General features: G+C 43.9%; 1 protein-coding gene across 1 annotated transcript in view; it reads left to right on the forward strand.

The window, feature by feature from the left end:
* Positions 1 to 4054: 4054 nt before the first annotated feature.
* Positions 4055 to 22681, forward strand: part of NSG1 (neuronal vesicle trafficking associated 1) — a 28582-nt gene continuing 9955 nt past the window's right edge. The window contains exons 1-3 of the mRNA XM_077815863.1: positions 4055 to 4138; positions 4936 to 5069; positions 11656 to 11772. Of these exons, the coding sequence (XP_077671989.1) occupies positions 4941 to 5069; positions 11656 to 11772 (246 nt within the window). The 5' untranslated portion in view covers positions 4055 to 4138; positions 4936 to 4940. The remainder of the gene's footprint in view (positions 4139 to 4935; positions 5070 to 11655; positions 11773 to 22681) is intronic.

The following is a 22681-nucleotide window of genomic DNA, read 5'->3' on the forward strand; positions in this document are numbered from 1 at the left end:
CGCGCTTCGTGAGAAGGCGGGCAAGGAGGTGAGATGGGTGGCTGAGGGGGGGCAAGGAGGAGCCCCCCTACCAAACTTCCCCTCCTTCCCACACCTCCTGCCCGCTGCTTGGCCCAGCCAATCAGCGCCTCCCACGTCCTACAGCGTCTGGAGCCGCTGGGGGGCAGGAGCGAGGGTGCAGCGCGCTCGGGGGCGGAACTGGGCGAGGCAGCGAAGAGGCAGGGCTGGGGCTTTGGGGAAGGGGTGGAGTGGGGGTGGGGCCTGGGCGGAGCACCCCCCGGCAGATAGAAACTTTGCACCTATGTCCTGGGCCCCGCACTCTCCTAGGGACGGCCCTGATTTTGCACTTTGTTGAATTTCATCTAGCTGAATTCAGACCAATTCTCCAGTTAGTCAAGGATGTTTTGAATTTTAATCCTTTCCTACAAAGTGCTTGCAACTCCCCCCAGCTTGATGTCATCCACAAATTTTATAAGCATACTCTCCACTCCATTATCCAAGTCATTAACGAAAATATTGAATAGTACTGGACCCTGGACTGACCCCTGCAGGACCCCAATAGATACGCCTCTCAGTTTGACAGTGAATCACTGGTAACTGCTATTTGAGAACAGTTTTTCAACCCGTTTTGCCCTCGCCTTATAGTAATTTTTTTTAGACCAGTGGCTCTCAACCTTTCGAGACTACGATACCCCTTTCAGCAGTCTGATTTGTCTTGCGTACCCTCAAGTTTCACCTCACTTAAATACTACTTGCTTACAAAATCAGACATAAGAATACAAAAGTGTCACAGCACACTATTACTGAAAAATTACTTTTATGTTCTCATTTTTAGCATATAAATATTGTGCTTACATTTCAGTGTATAGAATATAGAGCAGTATAAACAAGTCATTCTCTGTATGAAATTTTCGTTTGTACTGACTTAATGCTTTTTATCGGTTGATGTACCCCCTGGAAGACCTCTACATGAACCCCTGGTTGAGAAGAACGGTTTTAGATCACATTTCCCTAGCTTGCTTATGAGAATCTTATGTGGGACTGTGTCTAAAACCTTATTAAAATCAATATCAGATCTACCCCTTCCCCCGTCCACTAGGCCAGCAACCCTACCAAAGAAGAAAATTAGATCAGTCTGCGCATGATTTGTTCTTGACAAATCCATGCCAGCTGTTCCTTATAATCCTATCATCCTCCAGGTACTTACAAATTGATTGTTTGGCCATGACGGAAGTGGTCCAAGAGCCCTGGCCCAAATGAAAACGAAGAGTTGCATTTTCATAAGCGTTCAACACTAGCCTAGCAATGCTTCCCTTTGAAGTCAAGAGGGGAGGTAGGCCAATGCTGAGCATTTATAAAAATCCCACCCCAAGTCTTTTGCACCATTACACACCTAACATTACTAACTCTAATGCCACTAAACAATAAAAATTAGGGGATTTATAGAATTTAAAAATGTGAACTTGTTCTGGGCAAAGGAAGCTAGCTGTGAAAAAGAAGAAATTTTGGGTAGTGGAGACCACATAGTTCTTTATTAACATTAGCTCTAAACTGGTGGTCCCCAAACTTTTTTCACCGCTTGTGCAGGGAAAGCTCTTGGCAGGCCAGGCTGGTTTGTTTACTTGCTGCATCCGCAGGTTTGGCCGATCGCGGCTCCCAGTGGCCGCGGTTCACTGCTGCAGGCCAATGGGAGCTGCTGGAAACGGCACGGGCCAAGGGACGTACTGGGACAAACTACTGATGCCACAAAAGCAGGCGTGTATGCCCCTAACAGGTAGTGCTTTCCAGGAGGTTCTTGAATTTCAACAGCACAGTGGAAGCAATAGCATGTATCCCACCAGTGTGAATATGCAGCCACCACCTTGAATAAAAATAGCAGCTTTCATTTAAAATTAAGGTCTTGTTCATATTTGGGAGTAGCTTCAACTCAGCTACCAATAGTGAATAACTGATTTTACCACTTGAACTTACCCTTGGTAAACTCACCCAGCGCAAATAGCAGCTTTCCTTGTTGGCACTTGAATGGTAATGATACCCAGCTCTCATATAGCACTTTTCATCAGTAGATCTCAAAGCGTCTTGTATTTATCCTCACAACATATTATTATCCCCATTTCTGGGGACTGATGGCCAACTCCCAAATATAGATAAACCCTTAGGTCCAGATCCTCAAAGATACTGAAATCAATGGGAGTTAGGCATGTAACTAGTCTCTAGCCGTTATGGTGACAAAGGAAATCTTCACCATATGAAATGAGTGTAAACCTACAGCATAAAGCAAGCACACAAGAAAGGGGAGGGATGATCATATTATAAAGATCAATTGTGAGCAGTGTCTTGTTTTGGAGGGTGGACTTTGATTTTTGTCAGTTGATCTTGGCTAAGCAACCTTGTTCTATCCTCTCCATCCCCTCAGTGACTTCATAATATATAAATCAGTATTCCTCAGGATGCCTACATTTGCTTTCCGCAAGGTGCTGCACCTGCAAGATTACAAGCAGTGCACACTGGTTGCCTGGGGTTACAGAAGACAGAAGGAGAGTGCACCTGAAACACATTTCCCCACCCAAAATGGCCTCTTGCTTGGGCTTTGTGATCTGTGTCTGTCTTGGAGTGCCAAGGACTTCAGTACAAGAGTTAGTTTTCTGTTTGTTTTGACCTTCCTGTGTTTTACTACTGTGAACGGCAGATCTGTCTCCCAGTTGGGGATGGGGGAAAATACTTAAGGGCAAAGTTAACTGTCCAAATGGTGAAGCACAAAAATCCTAAAATCTCCTACCCATACTCATCAGGCAGCTTGAGCGTTATAAGCTGGCCCATTGCCTTGGGCTGCCTCCCCTCCCTGGGGCCTCCTCTCGCTTTTTGACTTGGCTCTGACATTGAGGAGGTTGTACAGGTGCTGAAATACTTATGCTTAGTCCATCAGCAGCAAAGCAAGCAGCGCCAGGAAAGCCGAATAACGGATCGCGTCCTCCCAATTACCAGGGCCCAGGAAAACAATGCAATTAAAATGATAGATTGGCTGCACCAGCGAGCAGGGCGCACCGGGCGGCTTATTTAGCGCAGATTTTCCTTCTTCGTTGTGGATTGCAGCGTTTTGGACCCCCCTTTCACCAACCCCCGTCTAAGGCGAGGAGCGAGCAGCGCGGGCGCCTGGCTCCAGGGGTGTGTTCGGAGGCAGCGGCTCACAGGTGCGAGCCCCGGGGGGAGGGAGGCGGGCTTCTCCGTGCTAAAGGGCTGAGTCAGCTGAATGGAAAGAGATGGGGCGCCGACGCGACCCTCCCTGTGCTCCCCGGCCATAACGCGGCTCCGCAACATCGCCGTCTAGAAGGGGGCAGGCTCGGGGAGCGCCGCACGCCCCCTTCTCGGCCCCCGCCGAGCGCCGCGGCCCCCGGGAGAGAGCGACGAGCGCTCGCGCCGCAGGAACAAAGCCCCCAGCCCCACCCAGCCCCTTTGCACCGCGCCTCCTGCCAGAGGCGCGGGGAGGGACCTGCAGCTCCACCGGGAGCCTGGGGGGAGCGACGCCCCCAGCCCACCCCCATACTTGTGCCGCGCAACCCCCCGCTGGTACGGCTGCCTCACGAGGTCACTGTCCCCTCCCAGCCCGCTTGTACCGCCTGGCGCTGACCTCGACGAGGAGGGAAGAGCGACGCGCCTCCGCTGCTCCATGCCACGGCTACCCTGGCGGGAGAAATGCACGCACCCCCCCGCCGCTTCGCGCCGCCGCCCCAGGACCTTGCTGGGGAACTGCGCCCCCCACGCCCCTTTGTAGCGCTGCTGCAGAGGGAGCCTTGCAGCCCCCCTCCAGCTGCACCAGTGGCCGGCGCAGGGGGAGCTAGTAGCGCGCCTCCCCCGGGGCCCCTTTGTGCTGCTGCTCGGATCTGCCCTAAGACACGCGGCGGATGCGTCACGGCGGAGGCGCTGCTGCTGCTAGCAACGCGCACAAGCCCATTCACCTCAAGGCAACCCATCCCCGATCGATCCTTTCCCGCCCCCCCGCCCCAAGCCGCTCCGGAGAGCCGTCCCAGCAGCTCCGCCATTTCCGAGAGCTGAAACAGAAGGGCTTGGAGCATCCCCTGCCTTGCACCCACCCACCCACCGGCCCCGCACAAAGGGAAAAGGCAGAGGAGTAGGTGGGGTAAGTCCAAGCCTGTTCTTTCCCGTAGGTAGCGACTCTTTCGGCTGCGGCTATTTGGGAGAGGGGAGGAGAGCTTCATGCCCAGCATCTCGTGGTGGGGAAGGGCGCTGGAGGGCTTCTCGTTGCGCTCTGCTCTCTCGCCCCCCTCTCCTGGAGATGGGCACGTTCAGAGACAGCCGAGAAGGGATGGATGCGGAGAGGGGGGCGATGTCGCTGGGCAGAGAGAGATGCAGAGATGGGGACTGTGGAAATGGATTGATGGACGTGGGGGGGAAAGCTGTGTCGATGGAGAGATGCGGTGAAAGGGGCTGTGTGGATGGAGGGGACTGCGGGGATGGATGGATAAACTACATAGAAGGATGTTGCATTTCCACTTGATGTTATTCAGGGCTTCCAGAAAGCGCTCTGGAGAGGATGCCATTCGCCCTTGGACTGGGAAGGAATACAGAGTTTTAATTAGTCTTCTGTTTAAAAACCAAAAAACCAAAAAAACAAACAAACAAACAAAAACCCAACCTCCACCTCCTCCCAAACTGTGATACAATTATAGCTTATGCCTTCCTAATGACAATTCAGAAAGTAATAGCGATGTAAAAAAGTGGAATTAGATCACTTAAGATCAACAGAAGAAATTTTCCCTGAGGGGGAAAAAAACAAAACAAAAACGTGTTTTAGGATTTGTGTGTTTGGGGCATATTTTTGGTGCAATATGAGTTTAAGACCTATCACTGTGTTAAGGTTTTCATTTTTATGTGTGTGTACTTGTAGGACTTTTTTTTTATTATTTTTTAATCCAGGAAGGATGGTGAAACTAGGGAATAATTTCAGTGAGAAGAGCACAAAGCAGCCCCTTTTGGAGGATGGATTTGACACTATCCCCTTGATCACACCCCTGGATGTCAATCAGCTACAGTTCCCGCCTCCTGATAAGGTACAGTAGGCTACAGTTTCCACCACAGAGAATCACACCCAATCTCTCTCAAACAACAGGAGAATCATTTGTGTAATAAGCCATTTAGAAAACTCCATTTATTAGAGGGCATTTTAAGGAGTGGCTATTTCTTCTTGAGGAAAAAAATAAATAATTAAGCCAATGATATCATAAACATTTCAGTAAAAGTGATTTTTTTTTCATTTAAATGCCATTAGTTATCATTAAAACACATATTATAGGGTTAGATGGTACTGAAAAAATCAGTGATAAGTACTTTTAGATTTCTTTGTTGCTTTGGGGATACGGTGTAGTATTTTGCAAGCTTGTCTGTGATATGTTGTCATTCTTTTTATTGTATGCCCTTATCTTCAGAATCTGTAAGGCAGCTGTGAAAATTCATTGGGGGTGAAATGTATCCTGCTGGCTGTAAGACCTCCCAAAGTGTGGAAGCATTGCTTTAGAACTCCACAGGGTGGGCTCAGGCAGGACAGCCACACAGGGAACTTGGTTAGTCTCTAAGGTGCCACAAGTACTCCTTTTCTTTTTGCGAATACAGACTAACACGGCTGTTACTCTGAAACACACCATTTGTGTGTCTCAGAAGGGGCTCCATGCTGATAAGCCAACTGGAAAGGGGAAGCTGTGGATGGGATAGTGGCTGGGCTACTAGATGCATAATTAACAGATTCTGTGGTCCAAAACTCCTGAATAGGGTGTGTGGATTAGTATCTGCTGTTCCAGCCCATAGGCTGGAGTGTGGATCAAAGAAAGGTTGTACTGCCACCCCCTATCCTGCCCACTTGGGGGAGAGGCTTGTATTTCACCTCCCTGACCGCTGCTTAGTGGTCCCTTATGCAAAGCCTGATTATTCAAACTTTGATGCAGAAGGGCAAATGCAGAAACCTCAAGACATTTTTTTCATTCCCCACACAAATAATCTGATAATAATTATCAGTTATGGGACATAATGGAACAGATACAAGAAAACAGTTTTGTGTTTTGTGGTGTTTTTTTCAAACATTCTTCCGTTTGTATAAGTTTAAAAGCTTACTGGTCTCTGGTGTTGATACCTTCTGAAAAATAATATAAGCAGCCATAAACTTGAACTGGAAATGGTCACTAAATACATATGGTAACAAATTTCATGGTGAGTTTTTGCTTCATAATCTTTGAAGGCTTAGTTCTTTTCTTAGATAAATGGTAGGTATAGGTTGCATATCTTGAAAATCTCATATGCTCTTACCCTAGAGATAAAGAATATCTGTAAAATTGTCTAAACGTTCATGTATGGTAGACAATAAGGGTCTATTTATACCCTCCATTACATGGGTGTAACTTCCATTGACATTTCTGTATAGTATGTGGTCACCACTTGGCAGGCACTTTAGATGGGATTAGCCCATAACATTGGCTTCAAAGCCCTAGAGCCTGTTTCTGCCCTCAGTTACATGTATGTAATTCCTGTGCTGAGGGCAGAATTGGACCCAAACGCTTTAAAACTGTTGTTGTGGCTGACTGTCTGCCAGTTGGTGAGCAGACAACCAGTTAGCAGGGTCCTGCATCCAGAGGCCAAACTTGCTGAGTGTGCATGTTATATTACTCAGCTGCTAAGCAGAGCCTTGAACCAGGAACCCCTGTGGTCCACAGGCAGCAGATTAATGAAAATGGAGCCACTGTGGTTAATCCAGTAAGAGCTGTACTAAGTTTGTCATTACTGGAAGTTGTTCTTTGATTAGTACGTGGTCAAGTAGCACTGGGCAGAACTCCCACTGCAGATAACAGGAGTTGTGTGAGCAGAACCAAGGGCAAGTTATGGACCCAAACAGAGGACGCAAACATTTGGTTAGCATTTCTTCTTTTCCCACTGCTCATCTGTGTGTGTGTGTGTGTGGTGTTTCCTTTCCTTTGTGCAATCATTTACAACAAGTAGAAGAGTATTTTACAGGCCTCAATGGGTCCCTTTTGTGCCCAGCCAGGTAAGATGCTTCTTAGTTCGTAGACCACTGATACGGACTTAAATGTTTTATTTTTTAATAGAGCTCATATTAAAGATGCCAGTAGTAGAAAGGATTGACAGAAATCAAATTCTGAAGTAGCAGTGTAGTCTTGTGTAATAAATGTAAGTACATATTTCACATATCCAAGCTTATGCAGTTACTAAGCTCTGGTGTTGCAGTGAAGCATAAAACCTTCATGAAGAGTAGTGACTAATGCTAAGAATTTGATGTTTTTGACAGTTTCTAAATTAAAGGCTGAATTGATTTAAGTATACTTTTGGTTATATTAAACAAAAGAAAACATTATATAACCAGGCAGCTACAACTATGATCACTGTCAGTTGGATGTGATTTTTTTTGAATGCCTGCAATTATGCAATATGATGAAAAGGGGGTAGGTGGGGGGGGGAAAAATCCCAAAACCAATTAACTCCCATGATGCCACTGAACATAATTATAATCAAAATGAAGATAGGATGTTTGGAAACTAGTTTCTAAAACTAAGCACATCTATGTAATATTCTAAAGATATTGTGTATGTTTTGTGGAATTGGGCCCAAACCATCACATGTTTCGGAGAAGGAGCTGGCTGAGAAAGTAGGCAAACCCAAAGCTTTCGGTTCAGTGTTTGGCTTAAGTGTCACAGCTCTGCTTTCAGAGGTGTATAGTTCCCACTGACATCAGTGGGTTTCATCTAATGACAGTACTGGGCCCTAAAACCAAAAAGGATACAGAGTTATAATCTTTGGAAGATGACAAAATATGGAACAGATCATTAAGGCTTTGGGAGGCAAAGGGAGGATTGTGCCCAGTTTTGAATGCAATGCTATAGAGACGGTATTGGAAAAAGTTGTAGAAGATGATGAACTATAACTTTGTGAAGGAATAAAGGAATCTAGATTTGTATTCACTAGAATACAAGAGATTAATAGGGACATAACTGAGGTATGGAATATTTTAAGGATATGATGATGAGATGGAATTGTTTGATGGGGCTTTTAGGGCCTTATGGGATTTCAGGAGTCTCTTTACAGAGAAGGCCTGTGTGCAGTTACTACCATAGGTAAATATTTTTTTAAAAGTTAGCCTGACACTTGAACAATATCACAGCATAGATGCAAAACACAGTATGTAGATAGGTGGGTGGATGGGACTGAAAGAAGTGTAGGTCCAGAATGCTACTGTGGAAGAATACTGCTATTGTTACTAAGTTGTCATCCGCTCGATTTTATTTTTATTTTTTTAAACTGACCTCTTAATTGACTATCTGATCCAGTCAATCTCTGGTTTCAAACCTCACTAGTTGAATTCCCCTGAAGCTGATAGAGATGACCACTGTGACAGACTGACAATATCCTGAACAAACCTTATGGAATTAAGATCAACTTTATTGAATTAAGCTAAATCGTATTGAATTTGGGTTAATATCTTTGGAGTACATTGTACTAAAAATGCAATTGTGTATGTGTTGTTGTGTATCTTCTCTAGTAAGGAGGGGGAGGCTAATGTACTGCCTCTGTTTTCAGACCTTTGAAACCCATTTCCCCAGCCTCCTCCCCAGAAAGGTGCACAGATACTAGCTCAAACTGGATTTTCCAGGGACCAACAAACAAAGGAAGAATTTGGGGATAAACAGCATGGTTTTAAACTGGCTCTTGACCACCTTCCTGATCCAGTAAACGGACAGGGCCCTGGTCCAGAGCGGGCCCCAATCCTTTGGGAAGGATTGGAAGGACTGGGCCTAATGAGGCCCCATAAGACTGGGTGCTTGTTCTGAGCTGAAGCTGTGATGAGCTTGTAACCAGAAGGAATCCCCTGGGGTGAGGGGTTGAAGGACTGCTCCTGACAGACTCCATGTTAGGGTGATTTCTGGTAAGCTTATTAAAATGTGGAAAGGTACTTTTATTGTTTTTTAGTATATTTTCTTTGTAGTGCTTTTTTACCTTAAGAATAACATAAGCTTGCATAGGAAGTGTTGTGTGGTATCTTATAATGGTAGCAATTATGCCTGGTAACAGTCTCTGAAAAGAAAGCAAGTAGGTGTCCTTGGGCAACCTGTCTGTGCTGGGAGTAACACAGTGAAGGCAAAAAGAAAGGGAGTACTTGTGGCACCTTAGAGACTAACCAATTTATTTGAGCATAAGATTTCGTGAGCTACACGAAATCTTATGCTCAAATAAATTGATTAGTCGCTAAGGTACCACAAGTACTCCCTTTCTTTTTGCGAATACAGACTAACACAGCTGTTACTCTGAAACAGTGAAGGCAGAGAACTGTGCTGCCTGGAAATATCCCAGTCAGAAGGGAGAGAGATGTGGATCGTCACCCAGAAGGACAACAGCTGGGAAGCTGAAAGCCTGAGAGTAGATGCCCTTGTTGGACCAGTGAGGGGAAATACAGGTGCAGTTATATCTGCTCTTAAAATATACTAAAGGAATGGGGAAACAAATCAGCACCACATCATATTTGATCTTGACCAATAGTGGATAGAACTAACCAATTGCATTTCTGATGTGCTCACATGCACCTACACCCCTATGCACAAATAAAATGTAGCAACATAGCAACGCAGCGTTTAAACAAAACCAATCATTTGTGGAATAGTCTTCTAATTATATGCTCCCTTCAGCTTCCTCAAAAACACATGGAAGGGAAATTCATCAGTATTTACTAGTTGAAAAAGGGTAAAATTGATAGGAAGGATATTTTAATGTCCTCCATGAGGGAATGATATGTAATAGGAAGAATTAGTTAGCATCACTAGTGTGTCTGATGCCAGTGAAAGTAGATAAAATGAATTCAAAAAATTACTTGGTGGTTGTGACCCAAAGCACCCCTGCATTTACACACTACAGTATTGTAAAAATCTTTGCACAAAATATGCCGTATGAGGTATCATTTGAAAACTAATAACTCACTCATTAATATTCTTGCATGATGTATGTATGCAATGGGTATTAAGAATTATGAATCTATGCTGCAATTATAACAGTGTGTGTAAACCAGGTGTGTTGGGGAGTTGTTAAACGGGTGTATCCCGAACAAAGGAGTCTGTGTTTCCATCAATTTACATGTAAACAGGCCCATCAAGCTAACAAGAAGTGGAGGAAAACACACTAACAAGTGGGAGAGAAGACAGGATGGTGTCTACTACACCCAGCAAGAGAGAGAAGCTTGGTCTGGGTATTACTTTTCAGAAGAATCCATTTCAAACTGGCCTATAAAGACAAGGGAGCTGTACCTCAAGTGATAAGCAATTGAATCAACAAATTGAATGCAATATTAATGCATCATGTAAGATCTTTTATGAATGCATGCCCAGATAGGAGGGACTGTCACAGCTGTCAACTTGTCCCTATGTAAATTAGGCATGGTAGAATCAAACAATAGAAGTCCCATTTACATAGAAATCACCTAGGGGATGGGAAGCCCACAGGAAGAGAAGAACAGTATGAGGTCATCCTTCCTCTTGAAACAAGTTCATTGGACTTTGGAAAATAGAAGTAAAGATGGAAGCCATCTTTGGCATCCACCACTAGACTGACACAAGAGGCCAGAGTTCTTGCAAGCTGAGAAAGATGGGCCTTAAAACCAAGATGCAGGGGAGGGGTTTGGAACTGAATATAGGTGAGAAACCTGCTTAGGCAAAGATCTTTCATCTAATAAGACAAGGGAAGCCAGTGCCTTGTATTTTTGTGGAAGGTCCTGACTGAGGGAAAGTCAGCCATGACTTGAAGAATGACCTGGTTAGCATAGGTGCTGGGAATAGGTGTGCGGGGGGTGCTGCAGCAACCCATGGCTTCCATTATATACCGAGTTTACAGTTTGGTTCAATGTCTCTCAGCATTCCCACTATAAAAATTGTTCCAGCACCCCTGCTGGTGAGAGGAACTATCTTGAATAAAGCCTGTATCTTGTTAGATTAAGTTTTAGGCTCTAGTTTTGTTTTACTTATACTTGAATTCACTTAACCTATGTTTATTTTGTTAATTTTTTTCATTTTTACTCAGTGCTGTGTTTTACAGGGAAGTGTGTATTTACCCTGGTTAGCTTAATAAGCTGTGATGTTTTGTGTCTTTAGAGGAATAAACAAACAATATTATTTCTCTGAACTTTCCAGGACAGAGCTGGGCATTGCAGAGCACACAGTTTTGGGAAAACTTGGGACTGGGAGTGTGCTGGAGTCACACTGCAAGTAGTAACCCAGACTGATGAAAGCCAGAGTTAGGCTGTTGACAGGCTGCTGGGGTCAGGGCTGTCTAGCACACAGACAATCAGGGTGTGATCTGCATGTTGGTAAGCTAGTTATGAGCAGCCCAGGTTGGAAGTTACAACAGGAAAGCATTGTGAGGCACCCAAGCTTACAGGGCAGGTGGTGACAACTCCTCGCCAGTCCAGATTCCACCCCAGAATGTGACAATGGTATCCTTTTAATTGCATTGGGAAATTTACATTATTTCATATGTAAAGCTATGACCAAGAATAGTCCCGTGTCTAGTGCAAAGGTAGGTGTTTTGGGGAAATAGCCTTAGGGTGTGCAGATCTCATTAGTAATCAGTCGCTTTTTTGTTGATGTTTTTGATAAGGTTGTGGTCAAAACGAAAACAGAATATGAACCTGATCGCAAGAAAGGAAAATTTCGTACCCCCAAAATAGCTGAATTCACAATCAGCATAACTGAAGGAGTTTCGGAAAGATTTAAGGTAAGCAAGGCTATCTATGCTGTAAATAACTCAATTGCTGTTACAGAACTACACTCAATCAATTACCAACTATAGTCAAAGAAAACTTGATTTAAAGAACTAAGATATGGCAGAAAATTTTTAAAAATTGAGTGCAACTACAGTATCTCAGCATTAGTAACTAGGACCAACTCTTGCAGTCCTTACATCCAGGTACTTCACTCCTTACTTCGACAAAAATCCCATTGAAGTTTGTCCGTGGAAGTTCAGCATGATTAAGTGGCGAGTATCTTACGGGCATGTAACTCCCATTATGTGACTAATACTCCCATTAGCTTTAGGGGAGAAGTACTGTACAGGCATCCACTTTCTTTTTTGCTTATTTTTTTTTTTTTTTTTTTTTTACCGTATCAAACACATTCTGGTAAAGGAGCAGTCTTTTCCCCAATGTTATTCCTTGTGATGGTCGGTGAATTTGAATGCACTGATTTGCTGGCTCAGGGAATTAGTAAGATGGTGGCAAACAGCTCTGTTACTATTCAAATTTATCCCCTAGTATGGTGATGTATGAAAATTCTTACCATCTGATGCCTGTTCAGTGAAAGTGGGTGGTCTAAGTTCATTCCTTGGTGAAAATGTGTCCACATCACAATAACTCCCTTTGTAGGTAGTCTGACAGAGACAAAGGACTTACCAGATGAAAAGACTTGAATCATTCCTCCGCCCCAGGATAGGGTTCCTCGAGCCATATTAGCAAGGCAAAGTGTTGAAATGTCAGCAACAAGGCAAGCTTCTGTACCTGTTCTGTCAAACTTCAATTTCCTGTCTGTCTGGCACCTTGCACAGGCATTAAGTTCACTCAGAAAACATCTTTAAAATATTTAGTGTGTGATGGCAGTTTAAAGTGCACAGACTAAAACATGGCTAGAAGGTTTAAGGTTTAGTTTGGAGATAGAATGCTGGGCTGAAATAAAGAACCATATTCTTTTCCCAGTGCACATGTGTAACTCCCATTGGTGTTAATGGGAGTTCTGTGGGCACGTCAAGAGAAGAACATACTCTTTAGCATGCAGAATAGAACACAGCAACCATGCATGAACAATGATTCTGAAAGTTCTTTAGGCCAAAAGCTGCCCTCAGAAGTGTACAGATAGCTTGCTTTGATTTCAGTGACCGCTATATGCATATAGCCAACAGTGGAATTGGAGTCTTTGTGCCCGGGTTGAGAGAGAGCTGAGCAAAGAAGACCTCTCTGAGCAGCAAGTACATTGCTTGTAATATTGTTGTGTAGTCATTTCTAATTTGTACGGCTGAGCAGTTAGAAGCATACTTGAAACAAAATGTCTTTTAGATATGACTTTACAATTACCTCTCTGGGATTAATCTCAAACTACAGGGTTGCTAGGTAGTGCTGCTAGGTAACTGCTGCATCAGAGAGATTTCTGTAAGATTTTTGTATCTCTGGGGAATTGCATGATGAATCACACTATAGCTGTATGTCTAGGTTTCTGAAGGGAGGGCGTGAGGGGCTGACCAATTAGGAAAATTGTAGTTTGTTTAATAGAAAACAGTAGTTTCATACAGAACAATCAAGCCCTAAAAATGTCCCTCAATTTCCTTATAGCAGTGTTAGGATTAAGTTATGCTGCTTTGTAACATTTTAGAAAAGACTGACTGCTTCTCCAGCAGAGACAATTGTTATATTCACCACTCCCAGTAGTAAACAGTTCATGAATAATTGATAAAATTTCATAAATATGCAGATGAAAAGAAGAGATTGTTGTGGGATTTTCTCCTGGGTCCTTATTAATTGTGAACCATCATGTTAACTGCTGCTGCTGCTGCTGATTTCTGAGAGAGCAAAAGGATGTTTGTTTGAAAGTCAAATATTTGCTATAATTATAAAATGCATTATTTAACTGGTAGGATATTGACTTTGGCTGGTGTGCATGGAAAAAGCTTCAGAAGCTGTTTTAATGACTTTAGTATTGTACATCAGCTATGGATATGCTTTCTGCAGACTAAAAACATAAAGTTGCACTAAAAATATAAACAAACATATTTACTAATAATTCACATGTGTATTCCAAGATGTAGTCCTTATTTAAGGACAAAGCAGATTGTATTTTGGGGATTCAGTAGTGCAGATCATCTAAAGCTGTGCTTCTTAAGAAGTTCTACATTATGACAAACTAAGCAGACAACAGGTGCATATGTCATATACCTCATTTGTTTCAGCAGTTGGGTGAATAAGAAGTTGTAAAATATATTCATTCCGACTACACTATCATAGTTATAATACAGCTGAAATTGTTTTAGAGTAGAATTAAAGTGTAATTTTTCCCTATAGCTTAATTAGATATATACAGTCAGATTCTGTTTGTTACTTCAATGCAACTGAAATCAGGATTTGTCCAAAATGGACAGAATATGGACATAGTGTACATATGAGAATCCAATTCTGGTTTTCCGCAAGTAACCACTCTGGTATGGACATGAATTTAAATGGCTAGTTTAGAGTATGAATAGATGTCTGTGGAATTACTGTGGAGAAATATGGGGAATTATTCTGTCACCTTTGGAAAGCCAGCTTCAATTGAATTACATGTAGAGGTTTTTATCTTGTCTCCAACAAGTTGTCCACAACACAGAATCACTACACATAGTTCAGCATGGCTGGCAGTCTCTGCTCAGAAGAGACCTATGGTGGGAATTGTGGGAAGAGGAAGAAGCTATTGCAGGTCAGAATTGAGGTGCATTGACACCTAGGAGTGAAATACTGATTCAACTGAAATCAGTTATGACTCCCATTGACTTCAGTGGAGCCAGGATTTCACACTAGATGTTTGATATTCCTCCCATTGAACACTGGCATAGTGATGCACACGCTGTCGGCTGCACACAACAGTTTCAGAAATAAAGTGGTACACTAGAGCGCAATTGAAAGATGATGCTTTTACCTTTTGTGAAATAAACCTTGGTACAGAAACACTTACAATTTAAATGATTTGGAAAGTAAATGTTTCAGTTTCCCCAATACATTTCAAGCCTTTTTTAAAAAATTGTAGTACATTTTATAATCCATGTTGTACTTACAAAGGCAAATGAATTCTTCAGACATTCTCCTTGACATCTATGCACACATCAAACTACACAGCCAAAGTCCGAAGCCTATTTGCAACACAAGTCATGTGCTATGAAGTAACAAACAGTTGTTTAAATGTTTACAAGCGGTTATGGGAAAGCAAAAGAGGCATCCTCCTAAAAAAAACAAAAACAAAAAAACCCCGGTTTTCATTATTCACATCCTACAGTTTGGTATCTTTTCCCTATTATTGAAATAAGCCATTTTAATAGATGGAAGAAATGTAAGTGTATACAACATACTTAAAGGTTTCATTATTGATCTACTTAAAGGGATAGAATCAATTTTAAGAATGACCTTTCTCTCTGAAGAGACTCAAGGTGGGTGAGGTGATATCTTTTCTTGGACCAATTTCTATTGGTGGAAGAGACAAGGTTTCAAGCTTCATAGAGCTCTGAAGAAGAGCTCTAATGAAGAGTTCTGTGAAGCTTGTCTTTTCCACGAACAGAAGTTGGTCCAAGAAAAGATATCACCTCACCCACCTTGTCTCTCTTTTATCCTGGGACCAACACAGCTACAACAACACTGCAGACATCGTTTTATCTAAACTTTTTGCCAGCTGTTCCTATTCATAACGCCTAAAGTTTCTGTAACTGAAAAAGAGACAAGAAAAATATTTCTGTATTTTGTTTGTTTTACTTTGTGGATTTGATGGCACATTGGCTCCAATTCAACAAAGCATGTAAGTACATGAGTAATCCCATTCCTATTCAGCAAAGCACTCGTTTAAAGATAAGCATGTGCTTAAGTGCCTTTGTGTCTAGTCATTAAGGCCTATAACCTGTAAACACTTAACTCACATGAGTAGTTCTTTTGATTTCAGTGGAACTACTTGTGATTTAAAGTTACATGCATGTAAATATTTACAGGACTCGTGCCTTGGTCATGTCTTCATATTATTTGTGAAAATCTTTCTTTCCCAGAGCAACAAGTGTGAGGATTTTTATTTTTTCCCAATAGAACTGCCCTTGTAAAATCATGCACATGGGGAGGGGCGCTCTGGGGCAATTGCTTTTTTGTATTTTTTGGATAATATTAAGTTGACAATATAACTTTTAAATATCACTGATTGAAAGGTGTGTGTTTGCTTACAATGGGAACTAGTAGATTTAATGTCAGCCGCAAAATGGGAATGTAACAACATCTTATCTGGTCCACCAGCTGGCTGCCATGCCTCAGTTTCAGTAGAAATCCTCTCTTTCTGAGACATGGCAACACTCTACAAACAAACTGGCTGCCTGCAGACTTAAACGCTTCCTTGGCCCTTCCTCAAGCTCCATAATCCTTTCCCCATCCTGTCATCCCCACTGCCTGCCCTAGTCCTTGCTCACAGAGTTTACAAGGTTCTTCGCTTCACGGTCACAGGGTTTCCCCAGAGTTGTCTGTGTAATCCATTGCTTCTGTTTACTATTGTGGGCCACACATGCAGCCCAGTGTGTTATGTCACATGGGCCGCAGTTGTGTGCTGGTTAGGCCGCAAGTTGAGAACCACTGGTAGTCACGGAGGTTACAGCACCACCAAATGGTGGTGCTATGTCTTCTCAGTTACAAGCCCCTAACTCTAAATCCTATGCCATAGACCAGTGGTCACCAACAGGTCGATTGCGATCGATCCTAGAGGATCTCTTGGTTGATCGTGATCTCTGCTGGCACAGCAGGGCTGCCGCTCAGCCAGGCTCCCTACCTACTCTGGCCCCACACCGCTCCCAGAAGCAGCGTGTAGGGGAGTGGGGGGGAAGGGGGTCTCCCTCTGCATGCTGCCCCTCTCTGCAAGCACAGCCCCGCAGCTCCCATTGGCTGGGAACCAGGAGCTGTGGCCAATGGGAGCTGCAGGGGCTGTGCTTGCAGAGCGGGGCAGCACACAGAGACACCTACTGCCCGCCTCCCCAGGGCCAGAGGGGCACGTTGGCCCCTTCAAGGAGTCGTGCACCCCAACACTCTCTGCCCTAGCCAGAGTCCCCGTCCCACCCTGTGAACCCCTCGGCCCCAGCCCAGAGCCTGCACCTCCTCCTGAACCTCAACCCCCTACCCTAGCCCGGTGAAAGTGAGTGAGGGTGGGGGAGAGAGACAGTGATGGAGAGCGGGGGGTGGGGGAATGGAGTGAGTGGGGCAGAGCTTTGGGGAAGGGGCAGGGTAGATCCTGGGTTGCCCTTAAATTCAAAAAGTGATCTTGGATGTAAAAAGGTTGGAGGCCACTGCCATAGACTGTCCACTCTAAAACTGCCCTCTTTCTCTGTTTTCAAGGACAACTTCCTATTATATCTATCTGCCTCTTCCTAAATCCTTTAGCCAATCCCCTCATAGACTCCATTCCTGGCTCACTCTCTAGTTGGAAGCACCTGGTCCCTGGCTAACTTCCCCTGCCAGTTGTCATCTTTCCCAGACTCTTCTGCTGCTGGCCTTTTATCAGAACTCTCACTTCCCTGGAGCATCTCCCCAGCCAAGTCCTGCCTCCTCCCTTCCCTCTCTTTTGAGAAAGGCAAACTTAATATCTTGCTTAATATCCCATCATGCATAGCAGCCCAGCCAGTAATTCTGAGACATCTCCCATCCTCCTTAGCTTTAAGAGGCTGGGCCTTGGAACAGGGCTGCCCATAAAGGCAGTTCTTTTTACCGGGAGTTTTAGAGGGAAAGTCTAGGGCAACGTGTGCTGGCCATATGGCCAGATCTGACACAGCATGTTAGAAATATCCTTCTGAAAGAAGGTGCCCGTTACTCTTTTGAACTAGCAAAAGCATACACCATATGCAGTACTGTAGCAGTTTAATAGAACTATTATGTATAGTTTGAAGCGTTTCGTAAATCAGAATTAATATGGGTTGAAACTTAATGTAGGTTTGAATATTCAGTCTTTGACTTCCAGTTCCCATTTTTTCTCAAGGTTGACTCTTTCTCTTTACCATCAGGCTGTGTTGTCTCAGGCTGTGCTATCACAAGAGCTCATAAACTAGGAGGGATGAGCTCACTTGGATGGGATACTGTGCACTTCCTAGGGGTACCCAGGGCAGTGAGGCACCTCGCTACCACCTGCCCTTAATATGATGAAGCCTTGTCTGTGCCTGCCATGGGTCAGCTCCCCAACTCCACTGGCAATGGGCAACACCTAGCATTCCCCTCCCAGCCTATGCAGGTTGTATTGTCCCTCTGCAGGTTAGTGATAGAAACGTACCAACCCCTGAGTTCTCCAAGCATCTCCCTGGAGTGTCCAGCCCGTTTCCTGAGACAGCATGCTGCCAGCTTGTTGCTCTGGTAAAGGATATCCTATTATGTCTCTTTGCAACCCCATATATGTCAGAACAGTCCATTGACCTTTATTCCCATGGTATGTTTTACAACAGCATTAACCTGCAGTGATATAGCCAGACTTAGTCTTCAATAATTACATTCTGCCTGCCTAAAATTCTCCTGGATAACAATAGACTTCTCTGTGTGGCCTAAACTGTTTTGCATTGTTGCTGTATTTCCTCCCAGACGTGCCTGCATTTCAGTGGTAAGTGGAACAGATGTATAGGTTGTGAGTCACTTGGATGAAAGGTAAATACAAGTTTTCACTCTTTAGTGTGGCATCAAGTGTGCTAGGTACCTTACAGACAAATCAGAAACGAGGTTCCTGTTCCAAAGCGTCTACAACCTAAATTGCTTAATATGGAGACAGAGACTGGGGGATGGAATGCGACGAAAAGTAAGTGGCTGAGCAGGGAAACCTAGAGCATGCCATGTTAATTCCATGTTTACTAACATGAATGTTTTTAGGAGGGGAGGAGTAAGATTTATATGCCTCCTGACGGATGTGTGCTTTGAGGAAAAAATTTGATGGAGGGGAGAGTGGTTAACCCAGTCTATCAGGCTTCCAAAGGCTTCAGGCAGAAAGGGGCTAGTTGAAAGACAGTGTGGAGGTGAGGACACAAGGAGCAGTAAGCCAAGTAACTGAACAAGAGAAAGTAAAAGGAGAAGAGAACAGAGATGGGAGCTAAATTGCACATGGCATTGAAACAAATTGACTTTTAGCTAAGGTGGTTAAATTTAATTCAGAAGGGGAGGGGAAACCAGTAAGGGATTTGAAGAGGGGCAGACAGTGTTTGAGCAGTGGATAACTTTTTGCATTAGAATTTTGGGTTGGTTGAAAGGGAGCAAGGTAAATGTCAGCAAAGTGAGAGAGGAGGAGGTTGCAGTAGTCAAGGAGAGAAGTGAACACCACTTCAACAATATTTTTTGCAGCTGTCGTGTAGGGGAATGGATTGATTAGATCTTGTAGCATTACATCTGTTGCTTTTCAGACTTTTTGATTTTTGTGTGTATCGTTTGCCTCTTCCTATGTTAGTTTAATTGTCAGAACCCAGGAGTTTTGTTTCTTTAGTATCTCGAAAATCCATAATCATTTAACTGTACCCACAGTAGGAACCTTGGTTCATTTGTTAGTCATCTCTTGCCTAGATTATCGTAATGGGCTTCTGCCACAATTCTGGGATTACTGACAGGTGCCTCCTGCTGTTTGGGTGCTGCAAAACTTGTAGGGGACCCCCATCTGCATAAACAGGAGTCTCAGAACTGAATAGTCTGTCTGCGTTTTGAAGGGGATGGGGCTCCTGGCTCCCACTCCCCATGTCCTTTCAGTATAGTTCCGTATTCCCTAACCTCGGGAGGGGTTGAGCATAGCAATACCAACCGTTTGGTGGCTCGCCTTGGGGCTTGCTGAACCTATCCTGCCCAGATGGTAAGCCAGAGTCTGCTGTCTCCTTGTAGGATCAGTTTGACCTTCTAGAGGGCAGTTTCCCTGAAGCCTTCCAGGAGTCCTCTCTTGGGAGCTGTAGAGCTGCTGTCTGCTCTCTCCCAGAGATGTCCTGCAGTTGACTGGAACTTCCTGCTTTCTAAACCCTGATTCCACCCCTGATACGGCTGACCCAGCTGGAGAGGTGGGCAGCCTTGTTCACGGCAGCTGTTTAAGCCCTTTGTCACTGGTGCAGGGTTCATGCACCCCACCATAGCTTCTGGCTAGACTTTCACTTAAAATCTATTCAGAAATCTGTCATATGCTTAATATATTGTCACCTCTTCCATCTGAGGAATCACACCACAGTGCTGTCTAAAACCAGGTGAAAAGGACTCTTTTTAAAGAACAATATAATAGAAATATTTACATGAACTGTCTTTGTACTTATAAAAATCATTTAAAGGGGTAATCACTCCTGTGCAATGGTGGGGACCCAAACGCTTCCCAGGAGAGCACTCAGGCATGCACGTTCACTAGCAGACACGCTCTCTGCTCCCACTGTGTCGGCACTCCGGCCATGAGCAGAAGAGATGCGAAGTCCCCTTGGGGACAAGAACAGCTGTGTCTGTACCAGGATTTCTACCTTTTTCCCCCATCTGAACAAAGGATGAGGGTGAACTGCCAGGACCACTGTAGGAGGAAGAAAAGAACCTTCCCCTAGGTGAGGGAGAGGATGAAAAGCTACTGGAGGGAAGCAGTAGAGTGACTGTTTCAGTTGGGAGTCATGGATGTGGAGCACCTTGCTCATGTCCTTTGCCTCCATCCTCCCACCCCTCAAATTGCCGTGGGCAATTGGTTGTTCTTGGGGGGGGGGGGGTGGCCATGGGGATCGAATGTGGGTTCTGGGGGGCGGTGGGTGAGACTTGCTATAAAGATGGGGATTTGAATGGGGAGGATCAGTTGTGTGGGAGAAGTGGATTTCTTGCCAGGTGATTGGATCAGAGTCTGGAGGGTTGCTCTGGGATATCAAAACAAGGGTTATTGTGTGATCAGGGGAAATTTGGCTGTTGGCAGGTAGATGAGGTTTTGGTCAGGCTATAGGAGAGGATGAGTGAATTGGGTGGAACTGAGGGGAGTTCAGATTGTAATCTACAGACTTTATTCTTTCCCTCTCCTTGCATATGCCTCTATGTATATATACAAGGAGTAACTTGTATCTTGGAGGGGGGAAGGATGGGAGGAGGATAAGACACCTGGTTGGAAGGAGCCAAGAGATTTCTGATTAGGGGTTTGGAAATGTAGCATGGTTGTAAATTGCAAGCATCACAGGAATAAGAATTCACATTTGAATGCTATTATTAATTAATTAGGTAATATATTTTATAATAGTGTGGGATAATGGTAAGACCTGGGAACAGAGAATTGGGAGACCTGGGATCTATTTCCAGTTGTGGACTGTGTGACAATGGGCCAGTCATTTAGGACCTGATCTGCAGAAGCACTGAGCACCCACAGCTCCAAATGAGGTCAGTGAGAGATATTTATAGTCAACACCCCTGAAAATCAGCCCCCCAAAGCCTTATTAGCAAGGTGCCAAGCACCTACAACTCCCAGTAAAATTGCAGGATTGGACATAAGAATGGCCATACTGGGTCAGACCAGTGGTCCATCTAGCCCAGTCCCCTGTCTTCCAACAGCAGCCAATGTCAGAGGGAATGAACAGAACAGGCAATCATGGAGTGATCCATCCCGTCATTCAGTCTCAGCTTCTGGCAGTCAAAGGCTAGGGACGCTCAGACCATGGGATTGCATCTCTAACCATCTTGGCTAGCCATTGATGGACCTATCCTCCATGAACTTATCTAGTTCTTTTTTTCAACTCATTTATAGTTTTGGCCTTCACAACATCCCCTGGCAACATTTTCCATAGGTTGATTGTACATTTTGTGAAGAAGTATATCCTTAGGTTTGTGTTAAATCTGTTGTCTATTAATTTCATTGGGTGACCCCTGATTCTTGTGTTATGTGAAGGAGTAAATAACATTCTTACTCACTTTCTCCGCCCCAGTCATAATTTTATAGACCTCTATCATATCCCCTCTTAGTTTTCTCTCTTCCAAGCTGAGAAGTCCCAGTCTTTTAATCTCTCCTCATACAGAAGCTTTCCGTACATATAATAGTTTTATTGCCCTTCACTTTTCCAATTTTTTTACATCTTTTTTGAGATGAGGTGATCAGAACTGCACACAGTATTCAAGGTGTGGGTATATCATGGACTTATATAGTGGCATTATGATATTGGCTGTCCTATTATCTATCCCTTTCCTAATGGTTCTTAACATTGTTAGCTTTTTTGACTGCCGCTGTACATTGAGCAGTTATTTTCAGAGAACTGTCCACTTCTGTTGGTCCAGTGGGAGGTATTACCTCACCCACCTTGCCTCTCTAATATCCTGGGACCAACATGGCTACAACAGCACTGCAAACTAGGGGTGTCAGCATTTATAATTCACCACCTGTAGCGCAGGTAATTTTTCTAGGGTAGACAAGGCCTCAAAATCTGATGCTGAGATCTTTAAATGTCACAGGTGGTCCCACTGCTATGAATAAGGTTTGTAGGATGGGGTTCCCAGCCCTGGTTAGCACTCGCTGTAAAGAGACCACTGGTTTCTTTGTCTCTAAATGCAGAATTCCAAAATCCTTTCTTGCTTTCTAAAATCTCAAAATACTGTCTTTTGCTAATTTACGCCTAGTGCAGTGAAAGTCTTCTCCTTTAAAGATCTGTATAGTTGGCTCACTTAGCTCTTTTTTAAAATCCAAATTCCATTGAAATCCCTTTTCTCTTTTGATGACTTAGTCACGTAATTTTGTTTGGCTCTGTTTACTGTTGTTTCTCTGGCTGAAACGTGTGCTATTTTTTCTGATATTTTTTTTAAAAAAAAAAAAGCCTTTTGCAGCATCTAGGCACATGTGCATCCATTTAGAATTTCAGCTAAAAATAACAAGGTCATTTCAAAGACAACTCCCCAAACAACAAATATAAAACACTCAGGCTACACCTCTCTCAGGCAAAG

Source organism: Eretmochelys imbricata, chromosome 4, assembly GCF_965152235.1.
Source record: "Eretmochelys imbricata isolate rEreImb1 chromosome 4, rEreImb1.hap1, whole genome shotgun sequence".
Taxonomy (NCBI): Eukaryota; Metazoa; Chordata; order Testudines; family Cheloniidae; genus Eretmochelys; species Eretmochelys imbricata.